The 22,738-nt window shown below is 36.4% G+C and overlaps 1 protein-coding gene across 1 annotated transcript in view; it reads left to right on the top strand.

Annotated features, from left to right (window-relative positions):
* The window catches only part of fbxo41 (F-box protein 41), a 104,720-nt gene that overhangs the window by 37,029 nt on the left and 44,953 nt on the right, over nucleotides 1-22,738 (top strand). Inside the window, exon 4 of the mRNA XM_030145186.1 lies at nucleotides 14,223-14,430. Coding sequence (XP_030001046.1) covers nucleotides 14,223-14,430 — 208 coding nt within the window. The remainder of the gene's footprint in view (nucleotides 1-14,222; nucleotides 14,431-22,738) is intronic.

Below are 22,738 nucleotides of genomic sequence, written 5' to 3'. Positions count from 1 at the left end.
CATCCAGGTCATTTTACAATACAGTATAAGTATCCTGAACGTTTGTTTTTCCTCTCCAGTGCTGTCTCTATTATCCTCTATCAGGAAATAGGCTGAATAAATGCACAGCAGAAACAAAAAAACAGTGCATATACCACTAAATTTGTAGTATTTTCTTTTTTCTTTTTTTATGTATGTATGTATGTATGTATTTATTTATTTATTTTAAATTTTGGTTTTCTCCTGTAAGTCGCTTCAGAAAAAAGCGTCTGCCAAATGTGTAAATGTAAATTACAGTGATACTGATTTGCATGGAATCAGTATTATCACAGGACATCTGTTTTTTGCTGAAATATGGCAGGTAATTTGCAGTAGAATTTTTACTTTATAAATTACAGACATGGCAGGTTCACACAAGACTAAGATCAGACAACCTGCACAGTTTTTAACAAATTACCTGAGGTCCACAGGAAATACAAGTCCTGTGCGAAGAGGAATTTACTCTCCTCATGCTTGTTGAGATGCTCCACATTTTCATCTTACTGTGCATTTTCAGGGTGACTCAACTGTGTGTAATTTGTAACAGGACTTAGAATTTTAAAAGACTAGTCTGGCCACAATAAAATATTTACTTTCCCGTAATTGATCAGAGCCAAGACCTGGATTAGTGGTTTCTCGAGAAACCTGTCATGCTTTTTTTTTTTCTAAGAGGCTTTGAAAGTGGTCCATTTCAGCCTGTGTGTCTTTCATCATGCCTTTTTTCTCACCCTTTTATCCTTGTCTGTCTCACATCTCCTCTCATGTTGTTATGCTTTCTACACAGCTCCTCTTCTTCCTCTTCTTCTTCTTCTTCTTCTTCTTCTTCTTCTGCTTCTTTTCCATTGTGTTTCCATTTGCTATGCATACAATCTGAGACAATACAATCCACTTAATGTGTCTCACTGCAAAAAAAAACACTATTTGATACAGGTTTCACAACAGAATGACGCACAAGCAGCTGGTCTTTGTTCAGCCAGAGAAATCTTGTATTCATGCAGCAGCTTCCTCATGCAGGCCTTTCAGTCAATCATCTCTGCTCTTAAATATTAATGAGGAATAATTCTGAATTAATGGCCAGGGATGATGACAATTCTGAAAGGAAGCTGACCAGTGATTGTAATTAACATTTAAACAGAATCCTTCAGAAGATCATGCCTTATTAATCATGCCTGGTACAGCTGGATGTCTTTGCTAAGCCGTCTGTTTGTGATGGCTGTTAAGTGGCACGAAAATTAAACACGGTTAACTATTCATTAAACCTCTATGCACATGAAGTAGTAGCATGAGACATCAGTTGTCATTACGAACCATTTGATGTATAATTTGCTGAAATAATAGCATAGAGTGTCGGCTGTAGATACATATAAGACATAAAGACTAGACTGACGGTATTGTGTTATTTTAATATCCTAGAGATTATAGCGACAGAAACCATCAGATTGTAAATGTTTCTCAAACAAACATAATCCCTTATGTGATAACAGTATCATTCCCAAGTGCGCTGTTAAATTGTGCTGTAACATATGAAGTTTTAGGTCAGATCTTAGTTTTTTGTTTTTTTTTTAATCTCATAGGGTATTAGGCTTTTGTTCTAAAATAATACTATTTTAAATTTTTAACTTATTGTTAGATGCAAGAATATGTGATACTCTGGGATTTATCCACACAGATGAGATTTATCTGTCTTATTATTTGTCTTATTGTCTTATTTTTCTCTTCTAAATTTTCTCTTTTACTCTAAGAGAGACCTGGCCAAGACAGCAGCATAGACATACAACAAAGACACAGCAAACCAACAACTTTCATACACTACAAATAAATAAAATACATTATCTAGTTAAATACAGTAAAAGACCAACATAAATAGTGTTTGAGAATGATTTTATTTTAAATTTAGAAGCAACAACACTGACTAAGCATTTTCTCTTCCTTTAAGATAGACTTAAATACCCCCAAAGTTACAAGTTCTGACAGTTTCAGGTCCTTCATCCATGAAGAAGAGGGCAGCAGCAGCCAACAGAATACAGTAGTGAACACAATTTCTGCAGCAGTGATAAAAGTTCCAACTTCTTTAGATGCTGTTCAGGTGCATTCATAAAGAGCACATTACTGGAATCCAACAAGGGTAAGGAAGTTGCAGAGATTAGATGTTTTCTTACCAGGGAGGAAAAACATGATTTGTTCCTGAAGAAGTAGTTTCAGTTAACCCCCAATATGTGTCTTAAAAGACAATAACACCTAAATACTTGTATGTAGTCACCATTAGTATTACAACACCTTCATGTAATTCATTGATTCAGCTCTTTACTGAAGACATGCAGATCATTGAAGTTTCCTTTATTTTCTAAGATGCTGAAATACAATTAAAACAGTTCAAAGCAAGACTGAAGTCAGTTAAAACAGACTCACTGTTGTGAAGGGGTTTGTAATCCTGAGTTCAAGTATGAGAGGGTTAGTTGAGGTAATGTTGTAAGGTCCTGTTATTTCAGCTGAGCATACAGGGGTTGGACAAAATAATGGGAACACCTTCACCTCAAGATGATAATGCCCCAATCCATACAGCTAGAATTGTTAAAGAATGGCATGAGGAACATTCTAATGAAGTTGAGCATCTCGTATGGCCGGCACAGTCCCCAGACCTCAACATTATTGAGCATTTATGGTCAGTTTTAGAGATTCAAGTAAGACGTCAATTTCCACTGCCATCATCTCTAAAAGAGTTGGAGGGTATTCTAACTGAAGAATGGCTTAAAATTCCTTTGGAAACAATTCACAAGTTGTATGAATCAATACCTGGGAGAATTGAGGCTGTAATTGCCGCAAAAGGCGGACCTACACCATATTAAATTATATTTTGTTGATGCTTTAAGGTGTTTCCATTATTTTGTCCAACCCCTGTAGATATTATATAGGGCAGTGAATGTCTAAGGACTCATTTATGATCTATGTTAAAGACATGGACGCACATATGTGACATGGACGTCACATATGTATTTCTGTCAGTTTTCCGGGAGCTTACGGATGCGTACCCAGATTGAGAATATGGTTCCCATTTACTGGGAACCATGGAGGCAGTGTTGAGATTTGAAGAGAATCATTTCCATAAATAGCTTTCAAAGGGTGACTGTATGAGTTAGTGAAAAACTACCAACATATTTATAACAACTACTTTCTCAATATCAACATTAGTATCCACATTAGTAATACCTCCTCTGTCATCACCATGTTTGTTATTATTGACTTTCTTCTTTTTCTCAAAAAGCTTTACTCTTCTTCGTGGCATTTGGCCAGTATGTTAATTAAGCGCAGCGCCCTCTGGTGGAGTGATTGCGAAACATTCATTCCAACGCACTGGATGCACGGAAGTATGAAGGCAGTGACGTCTGACAACGTTTGAAACGGAAGTACCCATTTACGTACATAAAGTGAGCATAAATGAGCCTTAATAAGGGCTGTATAGATAAAAAGATAAAAGCATACACTACCAGTCAAAAGTTTGGGCTCATCTGGTTTTTCTTTATTTTCATGACTATTTACGTTGTCAATTCTTACTGAAGGCAACAAAACTATGAATTTGCATGCATGCTTTATATTTTAGATTCTTCAAAACAGCCCCATTTTGCTTTTATTACTGCTTTGCACATTCTTGGCCTTCTCTCGATGAGCTTCATGAGGTAGTCACCTGAAATGTTCTCCAAAAGTCTTGAAGGAGTTCCCAGTGATCCTGAGCACTTGTTGGCCATCTGTGGTCCATCTAATGTCATTAAATGAGAAGGTGAGTCCAAACTTTTGACTGGTAGTGTATGTACTGTATGTTATTAGTGGATTAATGGATGGAGGAACTGGAACAATGCTCCATACTGGGTACTGAACTGCTGTTCTGAAGCTAGAGTTTGTGATTTAACTATCTCCATATGGAATTTTTGGGGTCAAAAGTGATCATATTTGTTGGAGCATGAGGGGTCAGAGCTGTATTCAAGGGGTAAGTGATAAGCTAATGTTAAATGCTAGGTAACTTAATGTGAATAAAACTGTAAACTTCACAAAGCACAGTGTAAAAAAAAAAAAAATCATGTTACTGTCATGTTAGTGCAGCCTGTTAAGTACAACTACAATCAAGCCATCTCTAAGGAAGAAATATGGTTTATTAAAGGAGAGATATTTTGCTTTCTTAAATGGAATTATGCATTTTAAAACATTTCCCTGTGGTCTACATAAACTGTAAATGCTATACTTGGGTCTGAATTCTTCATTAATTCAACTCTACAGGTCCATCTTCAACCTTATTTCCCCCATGAGAAAGGTGGTTTTGAGCGCTGGCCCTTTAAATGCAAATGAGTCACTTCATGCCCCACCCCCTCCAGGTTGTTGACTGTGCTGCTCTGTCCTGTTCAACCAACAACTGAACATTTTAGGTAATCTGCATGAAGTTTGGGCATATTTTCAGTATGGATTACTACCGCTGCCGCTGACAAACAATTATGGCGTATTCTGAGAAATGTTTGTCGAAAGTCTTCACCTTATATGTGCAAATGTTGTAACGTAAGTAATTATATACGTGACAAATTAAGCAGGAAGAAATCCACTTGATTTTTGCCAAAATTAATATAAAGATAGCTTTGCAGCACCTGGAGGGTTCAAATTCAAACTTAATGAACTATTAGGGTCCAAATACATAAATAAATGAACCCAAGACTAATAAAAGCAGGTTTAGCAAAATATGACCCCTTTAAATAATAAACAGGTCAGCGAGCTGACCAAAGCCTGACACAACACGCATTAAAACTTTTTAGTTGAGATCTTATTTACAGAGCAATACTTACTTACTAGATGTCCCAACTAAAACAAAAAGCAGAATGACTCCAGTGAAAGAATTATTCACTGTGTATTTTTAGGAAGAAGTTCAATGTAAGTCTGTGAGTGCCAGGCTGTATTTTGGAGTCGCCAATTATTTTACAACTTTAACCCTTTCATGCATAGTGGTCACTACAGTGGACAGCTATTCTACAGCTGTTCTCTTGTATATTCATGGGTTTTGTTGTTTTAGTTCATATCAGCCAACACAGTGGACGCTTATACATCATCCCATAAACTGCAATTCATCCCATTGCTGTAACTTTGCTGTTCTTGATAAACCTGATCTGCGGTAACATGTTTTAGTGTAAATCAATTGTTATTTGTTAGACAAAAAGTTTTTTTTTTTTTTTTGCATGTTACCTCCATGAAGTGAGAAATAACTAGCAGTAGAATACATTAAAATGTGAGAAAACATCAGATTAGTAGGACTAAAATCTTTTCATTTGTTTTTATCTCGCTTTCTGATATTGGGTTTTAAACACGTTTCTTTACTTCAAAAATTAAACGCATGGACATTTTTGTAACTTCATTAAAAAAAAACTCAATTGCTTTTTTTTCATACCTAAGGGGGGATAAAAACAAGAAGAAAGAAAAAAATCTTGACTATGGTTGTCATAATTCTTGCATGAAAGGGTTAACATACTTCTTCTGTTTGGCTTCATTTTGGAGCCAAAGTCCTTAGATACAAGTATTGCATTTGGTTCCGTCATTCTTCATCTCTTAAGCCTAAAACTGTCGTAAAACATATGCTTATCCTCCCACAGTTCAGTTCTCAGTTTTTTTTTAATCAAATATCACATATAGGGATGTAACGATATGAAAATTTCATATCACGGTTACTGTGACCAAAATTATCACGGTTATCATTATTAGCGCGGTATTATTGAAATTGTGCTCAAAATGATCAAAAAGTACTTATACACACACTGAAATAATTTAAGTTGTATTTTGAAAAAAAATAAATAAATAATTGGCACAATGTACCTTCTGTTGCAGAAACATTCAGATATTAACCCTTAGGGGTCTGAGCCTATTTTGTCCGTTTTTTAGTACTTTTGATTTTGTCTTTATATACTATATAAAGAAATGTTAACTATACCCATGTTTGTTTGGTTTTTTTCAGCACAACTTCGTCTATATCATCTGTCTATTATTTTTTCACTTTAACCTACTATAAAAACATAAAAGGACAGAAAACACACAAAAAAAATTAAATCCGATTTGAAAAATGTATATAATTTATTGCATACATAACAAAAGATGCTTAATGAACCTTTTCAAAGACTTTAAAAGTGAATATTGGTTCCAAATATTAGGCATAGAAAATTAAAATTGTAATAAATTAAAACTATACTCAAATATTTGACATAAAAGCAGATCTTTACATAGGCATTTTCTCTGGAAAAGTGCGGTAATCAAACACGATTATGATGATAATTAGAATTTAAACGGCAATACTAACCGTCTGGAATTTTACCCGGTTTATTGTTATACCGGTAATCGTTACATCCCTAATCACATAATGGTGAAAAACGTCAGCTTCTGAAACTGGATGAAACTGGATGCTGTAAATGTGGCAAAAACTCTTAAGTCTGTCTGACTGCTGAGCATAAGAATGAGCCTGAGATTGGAAAAAGATGGAAAGGCTCTGTTTCACTGTCAGTACACAATGAACATGGGGTCACAAATTGTTCCTCCTCACCCACAAACATGAATCTGTATTATGAAGATGGCAGTGAGTAGCTCGTTTTTTTCTGAATCGTGTCGTAGACTTACAACCTGCATGCTCATCATCACCCAGAAAAGATGGCGGTCTGCCTTCCCAGCTCCCCCGGCGTCTGGATAAACACGCGGGCATGTTTGTCACCTTGAGGCTTTGTTTCTAAAGTGTTGGTGTGAGTCATGCTGTGAGAGAGGGAGTATGTTGGTGTGTGTGTGTGTGTGTATGTGTGTGTGTGTGTGTAAAAATTAGGATTGACAACAGGAAGCAGCCTTGTCCCATTTCTCCTCTTCTCTGTCAAAGCCCCTGTGTTTTCTGCTTCTACTTGACTGCAGATTTCTGTTGGATGTCTGTTGCATTGCTGCTCTGCATTTTTTATTTTTATTTTTTGTGCTTTTGGTTTTGCATCTCTCTGTTCTTTCTTTAAGGTCCTAGCCCTTTCTCCCATGCCATGCAATCCAGTTTCTATTTTCTTTCTCCTCTTCACAGTCCACAGTATCACCCCCTCCCCCCATCTTTCTCTTTAGTCACTCCAGTGAGTGAGGTTTCCTCAGCTGAGTATGTCGACAGCCAGGTGGTGTGATGCATCAGTGCATTACTTCCCAACACAGAGAAACAGAGGGATACACTCTTCTATGTATTTTCCAAGTTGGTTGTAATGGGCTTTATCTATCTATCTATCTATCTATCTATCTATCTGTCTGTCTATCTATCTGTCTGTCTGTCTATCTGTCTATGGGCTTTATCTGTCTATCTATCTATGGGCTTTATCTGTCTATCTATCTATGGGCTTTATCTGTCTATCTGTCTGTCTGTCAATGGGCTTTATCTATCTATCTGTCTATCTATCTATCTATCTGTCTGTCTGTCTGTCTGTCTGTCTGTCTGTCTGTCTGTCTGTCTATGGGCTTTATCTGTCTATCTATGGGCTTTATCTGTCTATCTATCTATGGGCTTTATCTGTCTATCTGTCTGTCTGTGGGCTTTATCTGTCTATCTGTCTGTCTGTCAATGGGCTTTATCTATCTATCTGTCTATCTATCTATCTGTCTATCTATCTATCTATCTATCGATCTATCGATCTATCTATCTATAGATCTATCTATCTATAGATCTATCTATCTATCTCTTCTTTGACACAATTAATGATACTATTATCTTCTGCATTTTTTGGGGGGCGTGGAAATCAGACATTTTCCTTTATGTCATTTACTGACAATGAAGATGTTTATAAAAGCTCTAAGTAAATTCAAAGTTTATTGTATAAAACAGAGAAAATCGAAGAAAATGGACTTTTCAAGCAAAACGTATAATTAAATGAACCTAAAAAAGCATCCACAAGCACTGTTATTTGTCAGACTACAAGGGTTTTAATGGTGATTTGTCACATAACTAAATTTGGATGCAAAATCTAAGCTAAATCTAAGCTACATACAACCCAAACTCACCACACTATTTATAGCAATCCTCAGATAGCTATATATTACCCCACTGAAAGACAAACTAATGAACAATGCTCAAACACTGTCACATTCTTTTATTAACATGAATAATGAGAGTAAACTTCCGCTTCAGGCTGCTTAATCATACATCATATTAGATACAGCTCCAGTCATTAGATCCAAATAATTCATTCTTATTTGTGCACTGATGTAAAATGCATTGTATAGGATTAAGCAGAAATGTAATTTCCTTATGCAGTCACATGACCACTGCAACACAAGTGGATCTTATAGTATTAAGACATGGATACCTGTATCAAATATCATACCGATACATCCAGTAGTTGTTGAAGTGCATTTGGAGGGTAATGTTTGACCTCAGATTTATGTGTGATGGAAACGCATGTCTGGAAATAATTAAGTTACAAGGCATAAACAAGAAAGATAAGTTTAAAACCTCTTTCTTTCTCAACACTGTTCTAAATAATATAGTCTGTAATCTGTTTTGCCCATTTGTCATATTTGCCCATTCTCTAGTGTCCCCACCTCAGTGTGGCCTCCAGGCAAAAATAGACAAATAGAAAGTCCTTATCTTGTGATGCAGCAAATTAGAACTAATTATATTCAAGGCAAAACATCTAGCTCCGCCCCCTAATTACTACCAACAGGTCTTTGACCCTCGTGACTAAGGAAAATCAGTTCTAAAAAGTGCATTAATCCTCCCTCAGTGCATCCAGAACAATTCATTTCAGACAAAAGATACAAGATTCCAATGTTAAGACAATTTCTTATGGGAATAATAACGTGAGTTGACCTTTAACCTTTAACCTTAACCAGCCTTAGGGTCCTCAATCAGAGGCCCATCTGTTTGATTGGAGTCCAATGGGAGAATTGACTCAGCTCTAGAGCCGCATAATATATCGTTTGAGCATCGTCATCGCAATGTACGTGTGCGCAATAGTCACATCTCAGGTCCTGCAATGTAGGAGGCAAATGAACTCAACGTGTTCTCATCTAATTTCAACCTGGGTACCTGACACACACTGCGCACAGCGATCCACCAATCACAATCGTTCTTAATCAGTTTACCGAAGCAGACCACACCCCTGCACATAGAGGGAGCTGTTGACATGTTCTTTTGTTGGAAGTTCCAAGAATAAATCCGGATTCTTTTTGGTCTCATTTTTATAAATTTATTATTGACTTGATCTGATCACAAACAAACTATAACTCAGCTGAGGATCCACACCCTGAGCAGGGAAATGGATCAAGACATTCCAATGCACATCACTTTTATAATCCTTTTAAACTGATCTCCAAACTATGGGCTGACCCCCTTGTGCTAGGTGGGCTGGGTCATAGAACATGGACTGGTATCATCTGACTCTAAAGTCAAGCAGATGTAATACCTCAACTCAATGTAAAAACCCCCTATTTAGTGTTTACCAATTAATCTCTAGTTGTTTACGATCGTCTGTGGGCATGTGTATTTAAAAGTGTGCCTAAGGTAAAGTATGTGACTAAGATGTGACCTGTCTAAGGAAGTTTAACACTAACCAGTGACACAAAAGAATCCTAATACTGACTAATATGTGATTAAATTTAAGAATTCAACTATCTAAATTAACCCTTTCATGCATGAATTATGAGAACCTTAATCAAGATTTTTTTCCTGAGTGTTTTTCTTCCTCTTTAGGCATGGAAAAAACCCCCAATGTGATTGAATTTTTTTTTTTTTAAATCAACCTGTTTTTCATGGAGTTACAAAAATGTCCACTCAGCTACACCATGAATTTTATTCTTGAAGCAAAGAAACATGTATTTAAAACCCAATATCATAAAGTGATATGCAAACAGTGAAATGAAACCATGTTTAATGCAGCTAATCTGATGTTTTCTCACATTTTAACATGTTCTAATACTAGTTATTACTCACTTCATGGAGATAATATGCAAAAAATAAATATTAACAATTGATTTCCACTCAAGAACCAATCAAGAACAGCAAAGTTACAATAATGGTATGAATTGCAGTTTATGAGATGATGCATAAGTGTCCACTGTGTTGGTTGATATGGAACTAAAACAACAAAACCCATGAATATACAAGATTAAAGCTGTAGAGTAACTGTCCACTGTAGTGACCACTATGCATGAAAGGGTTAAAATAATATTTCAGAGCCACTGGTAACAACATTGAAAAATGTGCAACCTACAAGAGAAAATCACCGAAAACTAAGACTTGGTGGCAAAAAGAAATCCAACTTCAGTTAACTGGAATTATTTTGGCTACAAGAAGGATGATACTGAAACGCGTGTTCTGTGCCGGCAGTGCCTTGCACCTGTCGCCACAACAAGAGGAAACACAACTAATTTGTTTGACCATTTACGTCGGCGCCACACGGCTATTATATCCTCCTGAATAGTTTTTCATATCGCAATATATATCACAGGGTTAAAAAAAAATCGCAGTGTCAGTTTTTTCCAATATCGTCCAGCCCTATTCAGCTCCATGTCTCCAGTTGTTTTCTATATCGGGGGAATCCATAAAGATCCAGTTTGGGATCACATGTACTGCACCTGGAGAACGAGAAATATAAATGGCATGTAAAGTTTGTAACTGGGGTTTGAAGGCATTCATTGTGTGTGTTTAGATCTCACAGTAATGCATCTCATTCAGTCAGTTTGAATATGGCCCATGAGCCTGATGCTGATAATAATCATTTTATCTCACATTACGGAGAATTGCCAAGAGAAAAACTAATACTAAAGCGTCAATTATAACCCAGTGTGAAGAAAGGCCACTTTATTTTCTGGTCATTAACTCATCCACTGATTATTTGTTCATGGTTTTCTTAGCATATCTTTGCTCATTTCACCTCTGCACCTTGACTAAGTTTGGAGTCATATTTCTGGATTCTTTGCCTAAAGATAAGAAAATTGAACTGTGCCAGACACCAAACTATTTTTATCTCACAATGACCCCATTTTAAGAGTATTCACAGTGATGGTCTGTGCTGTTGTGAAATGGAATCTGGATTATATAATGGGTAGTTATTGAATTTTCAGCCATTAAAGTGTGAGATGTTTGCAGTGTGAGAGAGACCAATCTTCTTGAAAAACAAATGGATCCTCATACTGTATTGTGTGCTTGTTTTCTGTCTGCTGCAGTCTCAGCCTTTATGGGTTCCATTGGCTTTTCAAGGTTAGATGGCTCAACTGCCTTGTTAAGCCCTCCTGACTGCACTGTTTAGACAGTAGATGCTTCAGCGGTTTATAAATACAAAAACAGAGATGTTTGAAGATGGAAAAAAGGCACGTCTGCAGCCTCTGGGAATTGCACAAGTCCTACAGCGACACAGTTCCACGTTAACATGCATCAAAACAAAGAGGAAAGCTTTGCGGAGGAGTGGCAGGAGATTCAGAAATGAAAACATTTGTCTGTATTTCGAAAGTACTGCAGAAATGATTAGAAAAAGATTGGATCAAAGTTTGGATTGTGATCATTTTAGTGGTTTATTAACAGATATATCTAATGCTCACTGATTCCACAATTAAAGCTTTTCATGCACCCTCTGTGAAATTCTGATACTGACCCATTTTCTGATGCCACTACCTTTGTTATTTTACCTTTTTTATTCTCCCTTTGGTGTCAGGAAAGCAAAGAAATATTTATTGTATAAAAATTACTTAAATGTTGACCACAAATTCAAACTTCCATCTGTCAAATGTCTGTTTAGATCAGGGGTGACAAACATGCGGCCCGTGGCCCAAAACCGGCCCACTGAAGGTTCCAATGTGGCCCGTAGGTTGACTTTGCATAGTGCAACAATTACATTGAAGATATTAACAGTCAATTGTGTCGAACTCATTTTAGTTCAAGGGCCACATACAGACCATATAGTTAAAATTGCACTTATTTTTCTTAAGAAATGTCAGTTTTTTCAGATTATTCACACCTTTTTTGTTTGGATAGCTTGTAAATGTAAATATTTAAATTATTTAATGTCATTTTTTTTTGCACTGAAACAAGGACAAAAGAGTGGAATTGTCATTATTTTTGGGCTATTATGTTTTTATTTTATCAGTCTGTCCCACTTGAGATCAGATTGGGCTGAATGTGGCCCCTGAAAGAAAATGAGTTTGACATCCCCGGTAAGATGTTGATCACCAGTGTCAGTGTTCAGTGTTGATACTGGCTAATAATATTGTTCATATATATATTAGGGCTGGGCAAGTTAATGCGATATTACCACATTAACGCATTCATTAAATAACGCCGACAATTTTTTTTTATCACATGTTAATGCCGTTTTATTATAACTCATATTCTTCTGCCCTGCTTGTGTGCGTGTAGCGATTAGCTCGGCAGATAAACAACAGGTTTCCCAAGAAAAGCCCAAGAAAAGCCGGACGCCCAAAACTTCTGTCCAAATCTTTTACTTGAGACTCGCTGTAAAACTGCAACATACATACAAAATATGTCACAGTTCTGTTCATTACCTTAGTACATTTACATGGCATTATACATTTAAATGAATGGGAAAAAGACCACTAGCTCAAAGCTAACTTGAATGGGAAAATCCATAGACACGCTAATGATTAGCATTTACAGATTAATTTAAGATTTACAACGTCTTTTTATCCAGCAACAAAGGTTCACATCAGAGATATTTTATACTATCCATTCCCACAACAGCTGAACATAAAATACTCACAGGCAAACATTTTTGGGGCCATACGAACAGAGTGAAAGAGACGTGTCTGTTAGTTCCTTCTTATGTCCGAACTGGCTACGGTAACACCGAAAGGACAAAACATACGTTAGTGCAACTTATTCTGACCACTAGAGGGCCCCCTTTGCTTGCTTTTAACAACTGAACATTACATATTATTAGGCTTATTAGTATTAGTACTTATTAGTGGGCTTAAGACTCCTGTCAGTCACTCACAACCGGAAATAAACTGGTGGGGACATAAACATGGAGAAAAGTACCGGTCTTTTACATGGACATTTTCATTTTAAATGTCTTCAGATGGTGGGGTTGAGAAGGACACAGTTGTTTGAAGGCACTGCAGTGTGGAATTATTTTTTATCACCGGAGTACTTCGAGTCTGAAATATCACTTAAAGGCAATACATGCTGTTGATGCTGGCAACACCCCCCACCCCCCACCCACCCACCAATATAACTCTGCGATTAATCGTGATTAATCGCAGAAATCCATGCAGTTAATTGCAATTAAAAATTTTAATCGCTGCCCAGCACTAATATATGTATATGCACACACACACACACACACACACACACACACCTGTCTATAGACCGGCTACAGCAGTGGCAAACATACAGCCCAAAGATTCTAATTTGTCCCACAGTGTGAATTTTGAAAGTGCAAAAATTATACTGAAGTTATTAAGAGTCCAAGGTGTCATACTTGTTTTAGTTCAGGTTCCATTCAGCCCAATTGTGATCTCAAGTAAAACCATAGTATAACCTATAAATAATGACTCCAAATTTAAACCAAAATTTAGTTGTAAAAAGTCTGTATTGGGTCAGTATCAGATCGGTATCGGCAAAACTAATCCTAAAAAAAGATCGGATCTGATCAGAAGCAAAAAAATCCAGATCGGGACATCACTAGCGCTACGGCCTTGTGTATAATTTATTCTCATTCCTAGCATATTTTCATTGGATAACACTGAAAAGGTTAACTGCAGGTAAAGCTAGAAGTAACGCTGCAAATAATTCCTGGCTTGTTTGTGTCTGTATCTGGGTAACACATTCTTGAAGAAATGACAAGAACCCGCTGAGCCTGCAGTGGTATGAATATCCAGCTGCTCTCTCACCCTCTATCCCCCTCTTCCTTTTTTATGCTCTGTATTTATATTGTGTATTTATCTTTGGCAGTAGAGCCGGGTGTCTGCATGGAAAAAGGACAAGGCAGCAGCTGGTCTGTATGTGAGAGACATGCAAAAAATGTGTCCTTCAGTCACAAAAGGACAGTTTGTTTAATACACAAGGGTGTGAGCAGAACAGATCGCCCAAGCAGAGGTCCTGCAGCTCACTGAGACAGATGTTTAATTCAGACAGAGCATGAAAAGTGAGTCAAAGGGAAATAAAATAAATGTCCTATTAACCCTGCTCTCCTTTATCTTCTGTTTTTTTTTTTGTGTGTGTCCAGGGAAGTTGCCCAGATTGACCAGTTTCTTCAGGAGACGGCGGCACGAGAGGCCAACGCCAAGGTGCGCTTACAACAGTTTATCGAGGAGCTGCTGGACAGAGCCGACCGCGCCGAAAAACAGTTGCAGATCATCAGCAGCTGTGGGACCAGCCCCAACGGCAGCCTGGGGCGCTGCAGCCTCCAGGCGTCCAAAGGCAACGGACGACAGGTGAGTCAAAACACACCGCTGGATGCACTGAAGCTGCTGAGATGTAAGGGATGTACAGGGTTCACACAGGGTCTTAATAAGTCTTAAAGGCGTCATATTTTGCTAAACCCACTTTTATTAGTCTTTGGTTCATTTATTTGTGTATTTGGACCTTAACAGTTCATAAAGTGTGAATTTGAACCCTCCAGGTGCTGCAAAGCTATCTTTATATTCATTCCAGCAAAAATCGAGTGGACTTCTACAACCAGTTTTAATTCCTTCTAAATCTGTTACGTTTATTACTAGTTATATCGTGACATTTGCACATATAAGGTCAAGACTTGCGACAAACATTTCTCAGACTACGACATAATTGTTTGTCAGCAGCAGTGGTTGTAGTCCATACTGAAAATATATCCAAACTTCGAGCTGATTACCTAAAATGTTCAGTTTTTCAACACAAGTGGCTGAACGGGACAGAGCAGTACAGTCAACAACCTGGAAGGGGTGGGGCGAGAAGTGGCTCATTTGCATTTAAAGGGCCAGTGCTCAAAACGACCTTTCTGGTGTCATTACTTAGAAATAAAGTTGAAGATGGACCTGTGGAGTTGAATTAATGAAGAATTCAGACCCAAGTATAGCATTTACAGTTTATGTAGACCACAGGGAAATGTTTTAAAATGTATAATTCCATTTAAAAAAGCAAAATATCACTCCTTTAAAAACTCTTGAATTTACAAATCTGCATTTAATACCTTGAAAGTGTCTTCAAAAGGTATTAAATGTGATATGGAAGGTCTTAAGTTTTGTTGTCATAAACTTATTGGCTGTAATGGATTTAAACGTGTCTGGGAAATGTCCAAGTTTCAAAGAAAATAACATTAGTCGACTCAGTTCCACCCGTTCCAACCTGACAATTTATGTTGAAATTAGGAACCAATTATCGCTAACTTTGCCTTCGGTGAGAAATGATCACAGAACATTCAGTCCGAAACACACATGCAGTTGTTAATGGCACGTGTCGCCAGAGAAAGCTGACTTAGGGAACTTTAAGGGACGGCTCCCAAGTGAAAAATAACCATGAGGAAGTGTAAATGTAATAATACCTGGTTGGAAAAGAAAAGATCATTCTCCACCTGGTTGATACGAGTTTTCCTAAATTCTAGAAGTCACAAATTTTTGCCAGTATAGCCGTGAAATAGGCTGTGAAATGGGCCTTAAATTCTGTCCAAAGTAGTCTTAAAAAGGTCCTAAAAAGACTTAAATTTAACTTGTAGAAACCTGTAGGAACCCTGGATATAAGACATTTCCTGTTATCACACATTCAAAATGTAAGTAATTTAGTATCTGTACATGTGAAGGGTTTTAACACTCATATTTATGACCATTATAATGCGTTACCTCATAAAAGTCTCTCATCAAACAGCCATTTTAGAGCCACACACCATAATTCATTTGATTGATATTTTCACATTTCATTCTCTTTACAACCATGAAAAGCATATTTTTCTTTTATTAGCCAGTCACTTCACAACTACACAGAGTGGTTCTTTCCAGCCGTCCTTCACAGAATAGTGTTTTGCTTTTGAATAGTGCATAAGCATTGATTATATTGAGTAATGTCCCTGCAATGCACCACAGGTCGAACTCATAATAGACTTTCAGAGTCCTGACACAACAAATCTACTCTACTTTAAAGAGCTCCACATTAGTGACTTTCCAGGACTCGCTCATGTTTTCACACACCGACCGGAAAGTGGAATTACCTCAGAATATCGCCATTTATTTAAGAGGAGTTTGTCTTTGAGGTTTTGTGTGCATTTTAAGTGTTTGTCTAACAAAAATATAGAAGTATGGCAATATAATCATAAAATGATCAGTTTAACCCCTAAAGACCCAAAACATCCACCGGCAACTAAAACTATCTACTGATCTAAAATGTTTAATAACTTCTGATCCACTAATTCTATCAATACATGTAAATAATTGGAGTAAAATACAGTTTGTCATCTTTTCATGGTCATCAGATATGACCTATTTGGATGTTCAAAGGCTCCGTAGTTACCGTGGAAACACCGTCATCTTCTACAACATTGATTCACCAGTAAAACCCATGGAGCTGAATCTCTGACAGTGGATGGAGAGACTTGTTTTTATGTTCAGTTACTGATATCTTAGCTGAACAAATCACTCTTTCTTCAGTTTTCTCTGGTTTTGATAGCCCTCAACTTTACTCTGATCTTTAACAAACATCTACATGATAAGTAAATTAAATATAGGAAAATACATGATTTTCACTGAAAAAATGCTAAATAAGGAAGATAATATTACATTATCAATATAATAAATCACTTAAGAACGGTTAAATATAGAGAAAAATTATTTTGGGAACTGCCCTAAAAGTAGCACTGGGTCTTTATGGGATAAACTAACGTTAATACATTATAAACCTTTACAAATTGGCATTCTTCTTCTTCTTCTTCTTCTTCTTCTTATTATTATTACTACAACAACAATAATAATAATAATAATAATTGTACAAAACAATAAACATTCTTGAAGTGCTTTGATGGACAAAGCAAAAATTAGAAACTCAGAAGGTAACTTAACAACAGAAAGCTTTAACTATGGTCAAACAATTTCAAGTCAGAAATGATAAAGTTAAAATCAAGATGATAAAAATTTAAAAATGTACAGCAGATGATGTAAACAAGAAGATTGAGAACTTAATAAAATCAAAATAACGGATAAATAAATTTGGTAGAAGCAGTAAAAATACTGCATCATATCACAGAAAAGCAAACAAAAACAGAAGGCGTAATGACAATAAAAGAAGTCCAATTAAATTAAATATGTGTGTGTTCAGTGTGTGGGCTTACAGTGTGTGTAGTGTCCAAACTGTACAAATGTTCTCTGAGGAGCTCACTTTTCTCCACTATATGTGGATGTACCAGTTACAGAATCATGGACTCGATATGATGTTTATTGATCATTTTCCTCATAAATAATACTAACCACAAAATACATGTGAAGATTGTCACTGAGAAAATGACGACAAAATTATTGACAAAAATCTTCTCCTTTTTCTGTTTTTAAGGACATTAAGGAAAATGAAATTCTTTACATGTTGTATCAGCTGTTTGTGATCTGGAAAACACCTCTGGCTTTGGTTAATCTGCCCTTGCGCTTAGATTGTTTATTTTTATTTCTTCTGCTGTTTTTGTTTTTTGTTTTTTTTTTTCCCTTCTGATTTCCGCTCTGGCAGGTTTAAAGTGTATTTGCTATGAATCATCCTCATATATGAATCATGCATCAGTAACGGCTGGATTTAATGCATGATCCATGATGACGAGGATATAGAAAAATAGGGAATGCATGGTTAAAAAAAAAAAAAAAATAGCATACTGTTATTTAGAGATGAAGAAAATTTTCAGTCATGTCTTTAGGGTAAACAATGTCTTGTTAAGAGGAGCCAAGATTTTTTTTTTCCAATTCTTCAACAAAAAAACTACTAGAATTATTTCTGTTGACTTAATACCAACATATTGAAACAGGAATGGGTGCTCAAAATTAATGTTCTAAACATTTCCATACCCAAGCCTGATAAAGCACAATGGGTTTTGTGCACAGCCCCACTACTTCCTTAACTTCAAGTGGCTCCTTTATTTCCTGTCTTTCATTCTTGGACACACTGATTAACCCAGGTGTGTCTGCTGCTTCCTGAAGTTCAGGAGGTAGTAGAGCTGTGTATAGAGCTCATTTAGGAACAGTATAGAGCAGCGGTTCTTAACAGGGGGACGGCGACCCACTAGGGGGGCTCAGAGAGCTGCAAGGGGGGCCCTGAGATGGCTACGAATGTCTCTCAGAAAAATACAGAAAAATATTCAAAATAACAAGAAAAACATTTATCAACTTGACAAAATAGTAATAGTCATAGCTTTATTTGCATAAAATAACTGTCCAACCCAATAATAGTTAGTTAAATATCTTGGTCGTGTCATAAGGAGGGATCTTTGGGATGATGAGGATATACAAAGGCAATATTATAAATTGCATGCCCCAAGCAATTGTGCTGGCACGTAATTTTAGCTTGTGTACGAATAAAATAAAAGTAACTTTGTTCAAAGCCTACTGTGTCCCACTGTACACTGCCCACTTGTGGTGGAACTACAGCAGAACCACATTCAAGAAGCTGCAGGTTACATACAATGACCCGCTGCACTTACTATTGAAGGTCCCACTGTGGGTGAGTGCCAGTCAGCTGTTTGTACAAAATACTGTTCCCACTCTTAATGCTGTGATCAGAAACTTGAGTTACATATTTATGGGCAGACTGGAGCTGTTGCAGAATAAAATTAGAAATACAGTGGTCAGACCTGGGGAGAGCAGTGTCAGGTACACATCTGGACTATGGAGGCACTGGAGATGGTGCTTATATGTACTGTAAGCTTACATTTTACTGTATGTGTGTGGTGGTTTTCTTATGTTTGTTATATGGACCTTTGAGTCTGAAATAAAGATAGATAGATAGATAGATAGATAGATAGATAGATAGATAGATAGATAGATAGATAGATAGATAGATAGATAGATAGATAGATAGATAGATAGATAGATAGATAGATAGAGGGTGGGGAAGCAAAATTTACAATGAACATTTAGTTGTTTTTCTCAGCAGGCACTACGTCAATTGTTTTGAAACCAAACATATATTGATGTCATAATCATACCTAACACTATTATCCATACCTTTTCAGAAACTTTTGCCCATATGAGTAATCAGGAAAGCAAACGTCAAAGAGTGTGTGATTTGCTGAATGCACTCGTCACACCAAAGGAGATTTCAAAAATAGTTGGAGTGTCCATAAAGACTGTTTATAATGTAAAGAAGAGAATGACTATGAGCAAAACTATTACGAGAAAGTCTGGAAGATACTGTTAAAGAAGAATGGGAGAAGTTGTCACCCGAATATTTGAGGAACATTTGCGCAAGTTTCAGGAAGCGTGTGAAGGCAGTTATTGAGAAAGAAGGACACATAGAATAAAAACATTTTCTATTATGTAAATTTTCTTGTGGCAAATAAATTCTCATGACTTTCAATAAACTAATTGGTCATACATTGTCTTTCAATCCCTGCCTCAAAATATTGTAAATTTTGCTTCCCCACCCTGTAGATAGATAGATAGATAGATAGATAGATAGATAGATAGATAGATAGATAGATAGATAGATAGATAGATAGATAGATAGATAGATAGATAGATAGATCAAAATGCAGTGTTGGGCAGCAGCCTAACTGTGCACACCATTCAGGTCCCTGTCATCAGGACCTCTGAATTTTCTCCCATTGTGTACTTAAATAAAAATAATGAAGTGCTTAAATGACTCTGGTGCAGCAAAGACTTCAACACTAGGATCACATGTATTTCCCTGGGGTGGTTTCACTCAACTCCATCAGCTCCACAGTGTTTGCCTACACTACTGTTGCTGTGCTTTTCCTACAGATGGAATTTGTTTTGAAGGGTACCTGTAGTGAATTTTCATTGCTAGCTATTTCAAAAGATCACGTATAATACTAGTGGTTTCGACAGGTAACTTCTGTCATAGGCCGTCATAGTCACTGCTCCATCAGTCAGTCATGGTCAGTGACAAGTTGCCTCCTTCACGGGCTGTTCCAGTACTGGTAATGACACAGAGTTGTATTGTCCAATAACCTGGGTTGTGATGGACTGGTCACTGACCCAGTGCAGCAGACACCGGTCTAAGATGACACATTATCAACCAGTGCTAGGTTTCTAGGACAATGGTGGAGTGCAAAGCTTACGGCTGCACAAACAACAAGCGTGAACACATGCTTTCCACTCAATCTGGCTCACTGACTACTGCTTGTTTACTCGCACTCGATCACCCGGGAACGATGATCGGTGGAACAATGAGGGTTCTACCCCTGCGCATAATTCACATGATTAAAAGGTTCAGTGTGATGCATGCTTGGCTGAATTTTCACCTCTTTCACTTATAAGTAATACACAAAGCACATTTAAAGTCCTAAGCATGTGACCAGTACAGGTGCACTTTAAGTAAGCACTAGGGATGTAACGATATGAAAATTTCATATCACAGTTATTGTGACCAAAATTATCACGGTTATCATTATTATCACGGTATTGTTGAAATGTCCTCAAAATGTTCAAAAAGTACTTATACACACAGTGAAATAATTTAATAAAGTTATATTTTGAAAAAAAAAAAAAAACAACTAAAAAATCAAATAAAATAACACTGGTCTACAATTTTTTAGAAATGATTTGCTTCAGAGATTAAATGTGCTAAATGTTACGTATTTTAATAAGATTAATCGGAAAATAAATGACAAAAGTGCCGGTTTGCTGATGTTTTCAAGGTATATGATTAAGTGTTATTACACATATATATTGGTTTATGTACATTTATATAATAGTTTTATAAATCTTCCACGAAATAGAACCTGTAAAGTGAATGTATTCTAATGTGCAGACAGTGTTTTGAAGTAGATCTTGTAGCTCTGAGACAAATATTCCTTTTGAGTCAAACCCATTCTCTCGTTAATTCTTGAATTTCACATTTTGACCCGAGGCTGTATCTTGGAAAGTTCAGCTAACCAGCATTTTTGACTTGATTTTTCTTTATCAGTGACTCTCATGTGGTAAAATTTCATTACTTTTATTCTGGAAGCATTTTCCTTGTAGACCAGTGTAAAAGGCACAATGTACTTTCTGTGGCAGAAACATTTAAATATTAACATGTAAATATCAAACATACAAATGTGCATTAAAAATGGCACCTTATGGCCATTGTTTGACCATTTTTACCATATAAAGTTTGAGTTGTTTCAGGGCCTCTCTCTCTCATTCTCAAAGTGCCATAATCAAACATGGTTATCATGATAATTAGAATTTAAACGGTAATACTAACCATCAGGAATTTTACTGCGGTTTATCATTATACTGGTAATCGTTACATCCCTAGTATGCACTTAAATAAATGTTAGTTTGAAAGAACGCACTTTTGTTATTACTAAACCCGTTTACATCCGAATCAGAATACTTTATTAAGCCCAGGGGAAATGATTGACAATGACCATAAAAATCTGATAACTGAGAGTAATCAGAAAGCTGTAATAATTGGATATGACGCATTATACGCACTTCAGAAATGCAATAATCGATAAAACCTGGTTTTGATGTTTCAGTCCATTATCAGATTTTTTTTTGCTATTATTATGTAATGATGGTAATGATGACAGCAGACTCAAATTTTCTGTTATTGTATTCATGTTGGACTACATCACTTCTTTTTTCTAGGATTTCTTTTTTTGACACATGGACAGATGTAAAAGAATGAAATAAGTCAGATTAACGGGTGTACATGCATGAACACATCGGAGTAATGGGGAGAAATCCAGGTGTGTTCATTTGATTTCTCATAATTAGATAACTGCTGTGGTCTGATTTTTCGTATCCGATTATGCTTTTATATGATCACTTGAATAATCTGATAACTCCAGAAATCAGAGTTTTAGTTTGCATGTAAACAGACAGGGAATCGTCTTTGTTATACACGGGAGACCCTGGAATTTTTTATTTGACACACAGGGGGCCTTGTCATGATTTTGACACAGTTTGGCATGGTTAACTGTAAAACATAGATTGAATTATTTTTTACTATCATTTATTTATAATATTATAGCAACAAAAACTCCATAAATTATTTCCAGAAAACAGTCATTTTTTTTTTACTGATCAACATAATTATTGTTAGACAAACCAGTGAAACATGGTGTAAAGGCAGAACAAATCAGTTTTTTATCGGGCCATGGTTGCATGGAATAAATTGCCAGGGTTTCTGGTGTTGGAAAATAATGGAGAATGTTTTCAAAAGAAATTAAAACTTTTCTTCTTCACACAATAGACATGATATTGAAAGAGTATTGATAATATTGAAATATGTGTGATGATTTGTATCAGACAGCTATTGCTTGGTGAATGAGTATAAATGTATAGCAGATGTTTTGTTTATTAATTTTTATTACATTGGGCTGTTGTATCATATGTTATTATGTGTTTGTGTATGGGTGTGAATGGTGTAAAATTAATGTAAATAATTAAACTTGTAATGTAGAGGAGACCCCAGGAAGAATAGTAACTGATGTGTCAGTTGCTAATGGGGATCTTAATAAATGAAATGAAATGACAGTAGGAAGGTTGGGAACCACTGGTATGGTGTATGTATGTGCGCCTTTTAGTCTTGCAAAGAACTGATGCTGATTCACCATAGGATTACCAGATA

Source organism: Sphaeramia orbicularis, chromosome 1, assembly GCF_902148855.1.
Source record: "Sphaeramia orbicularis chromosome 1, fSphaOr1.1, whole genome shotgun sequence".
Taxonomy (NCBI): domain Eukaryota; kingdom Metazoa; phylum Chordata; class Actinopteri; order Kurtiformes; family Apogonidae; genus Sphaeramia; species Sphaeramia orbicularis.
This window is presented reverse-complemented; position numbering and strand designations above follow the sequence as displayed.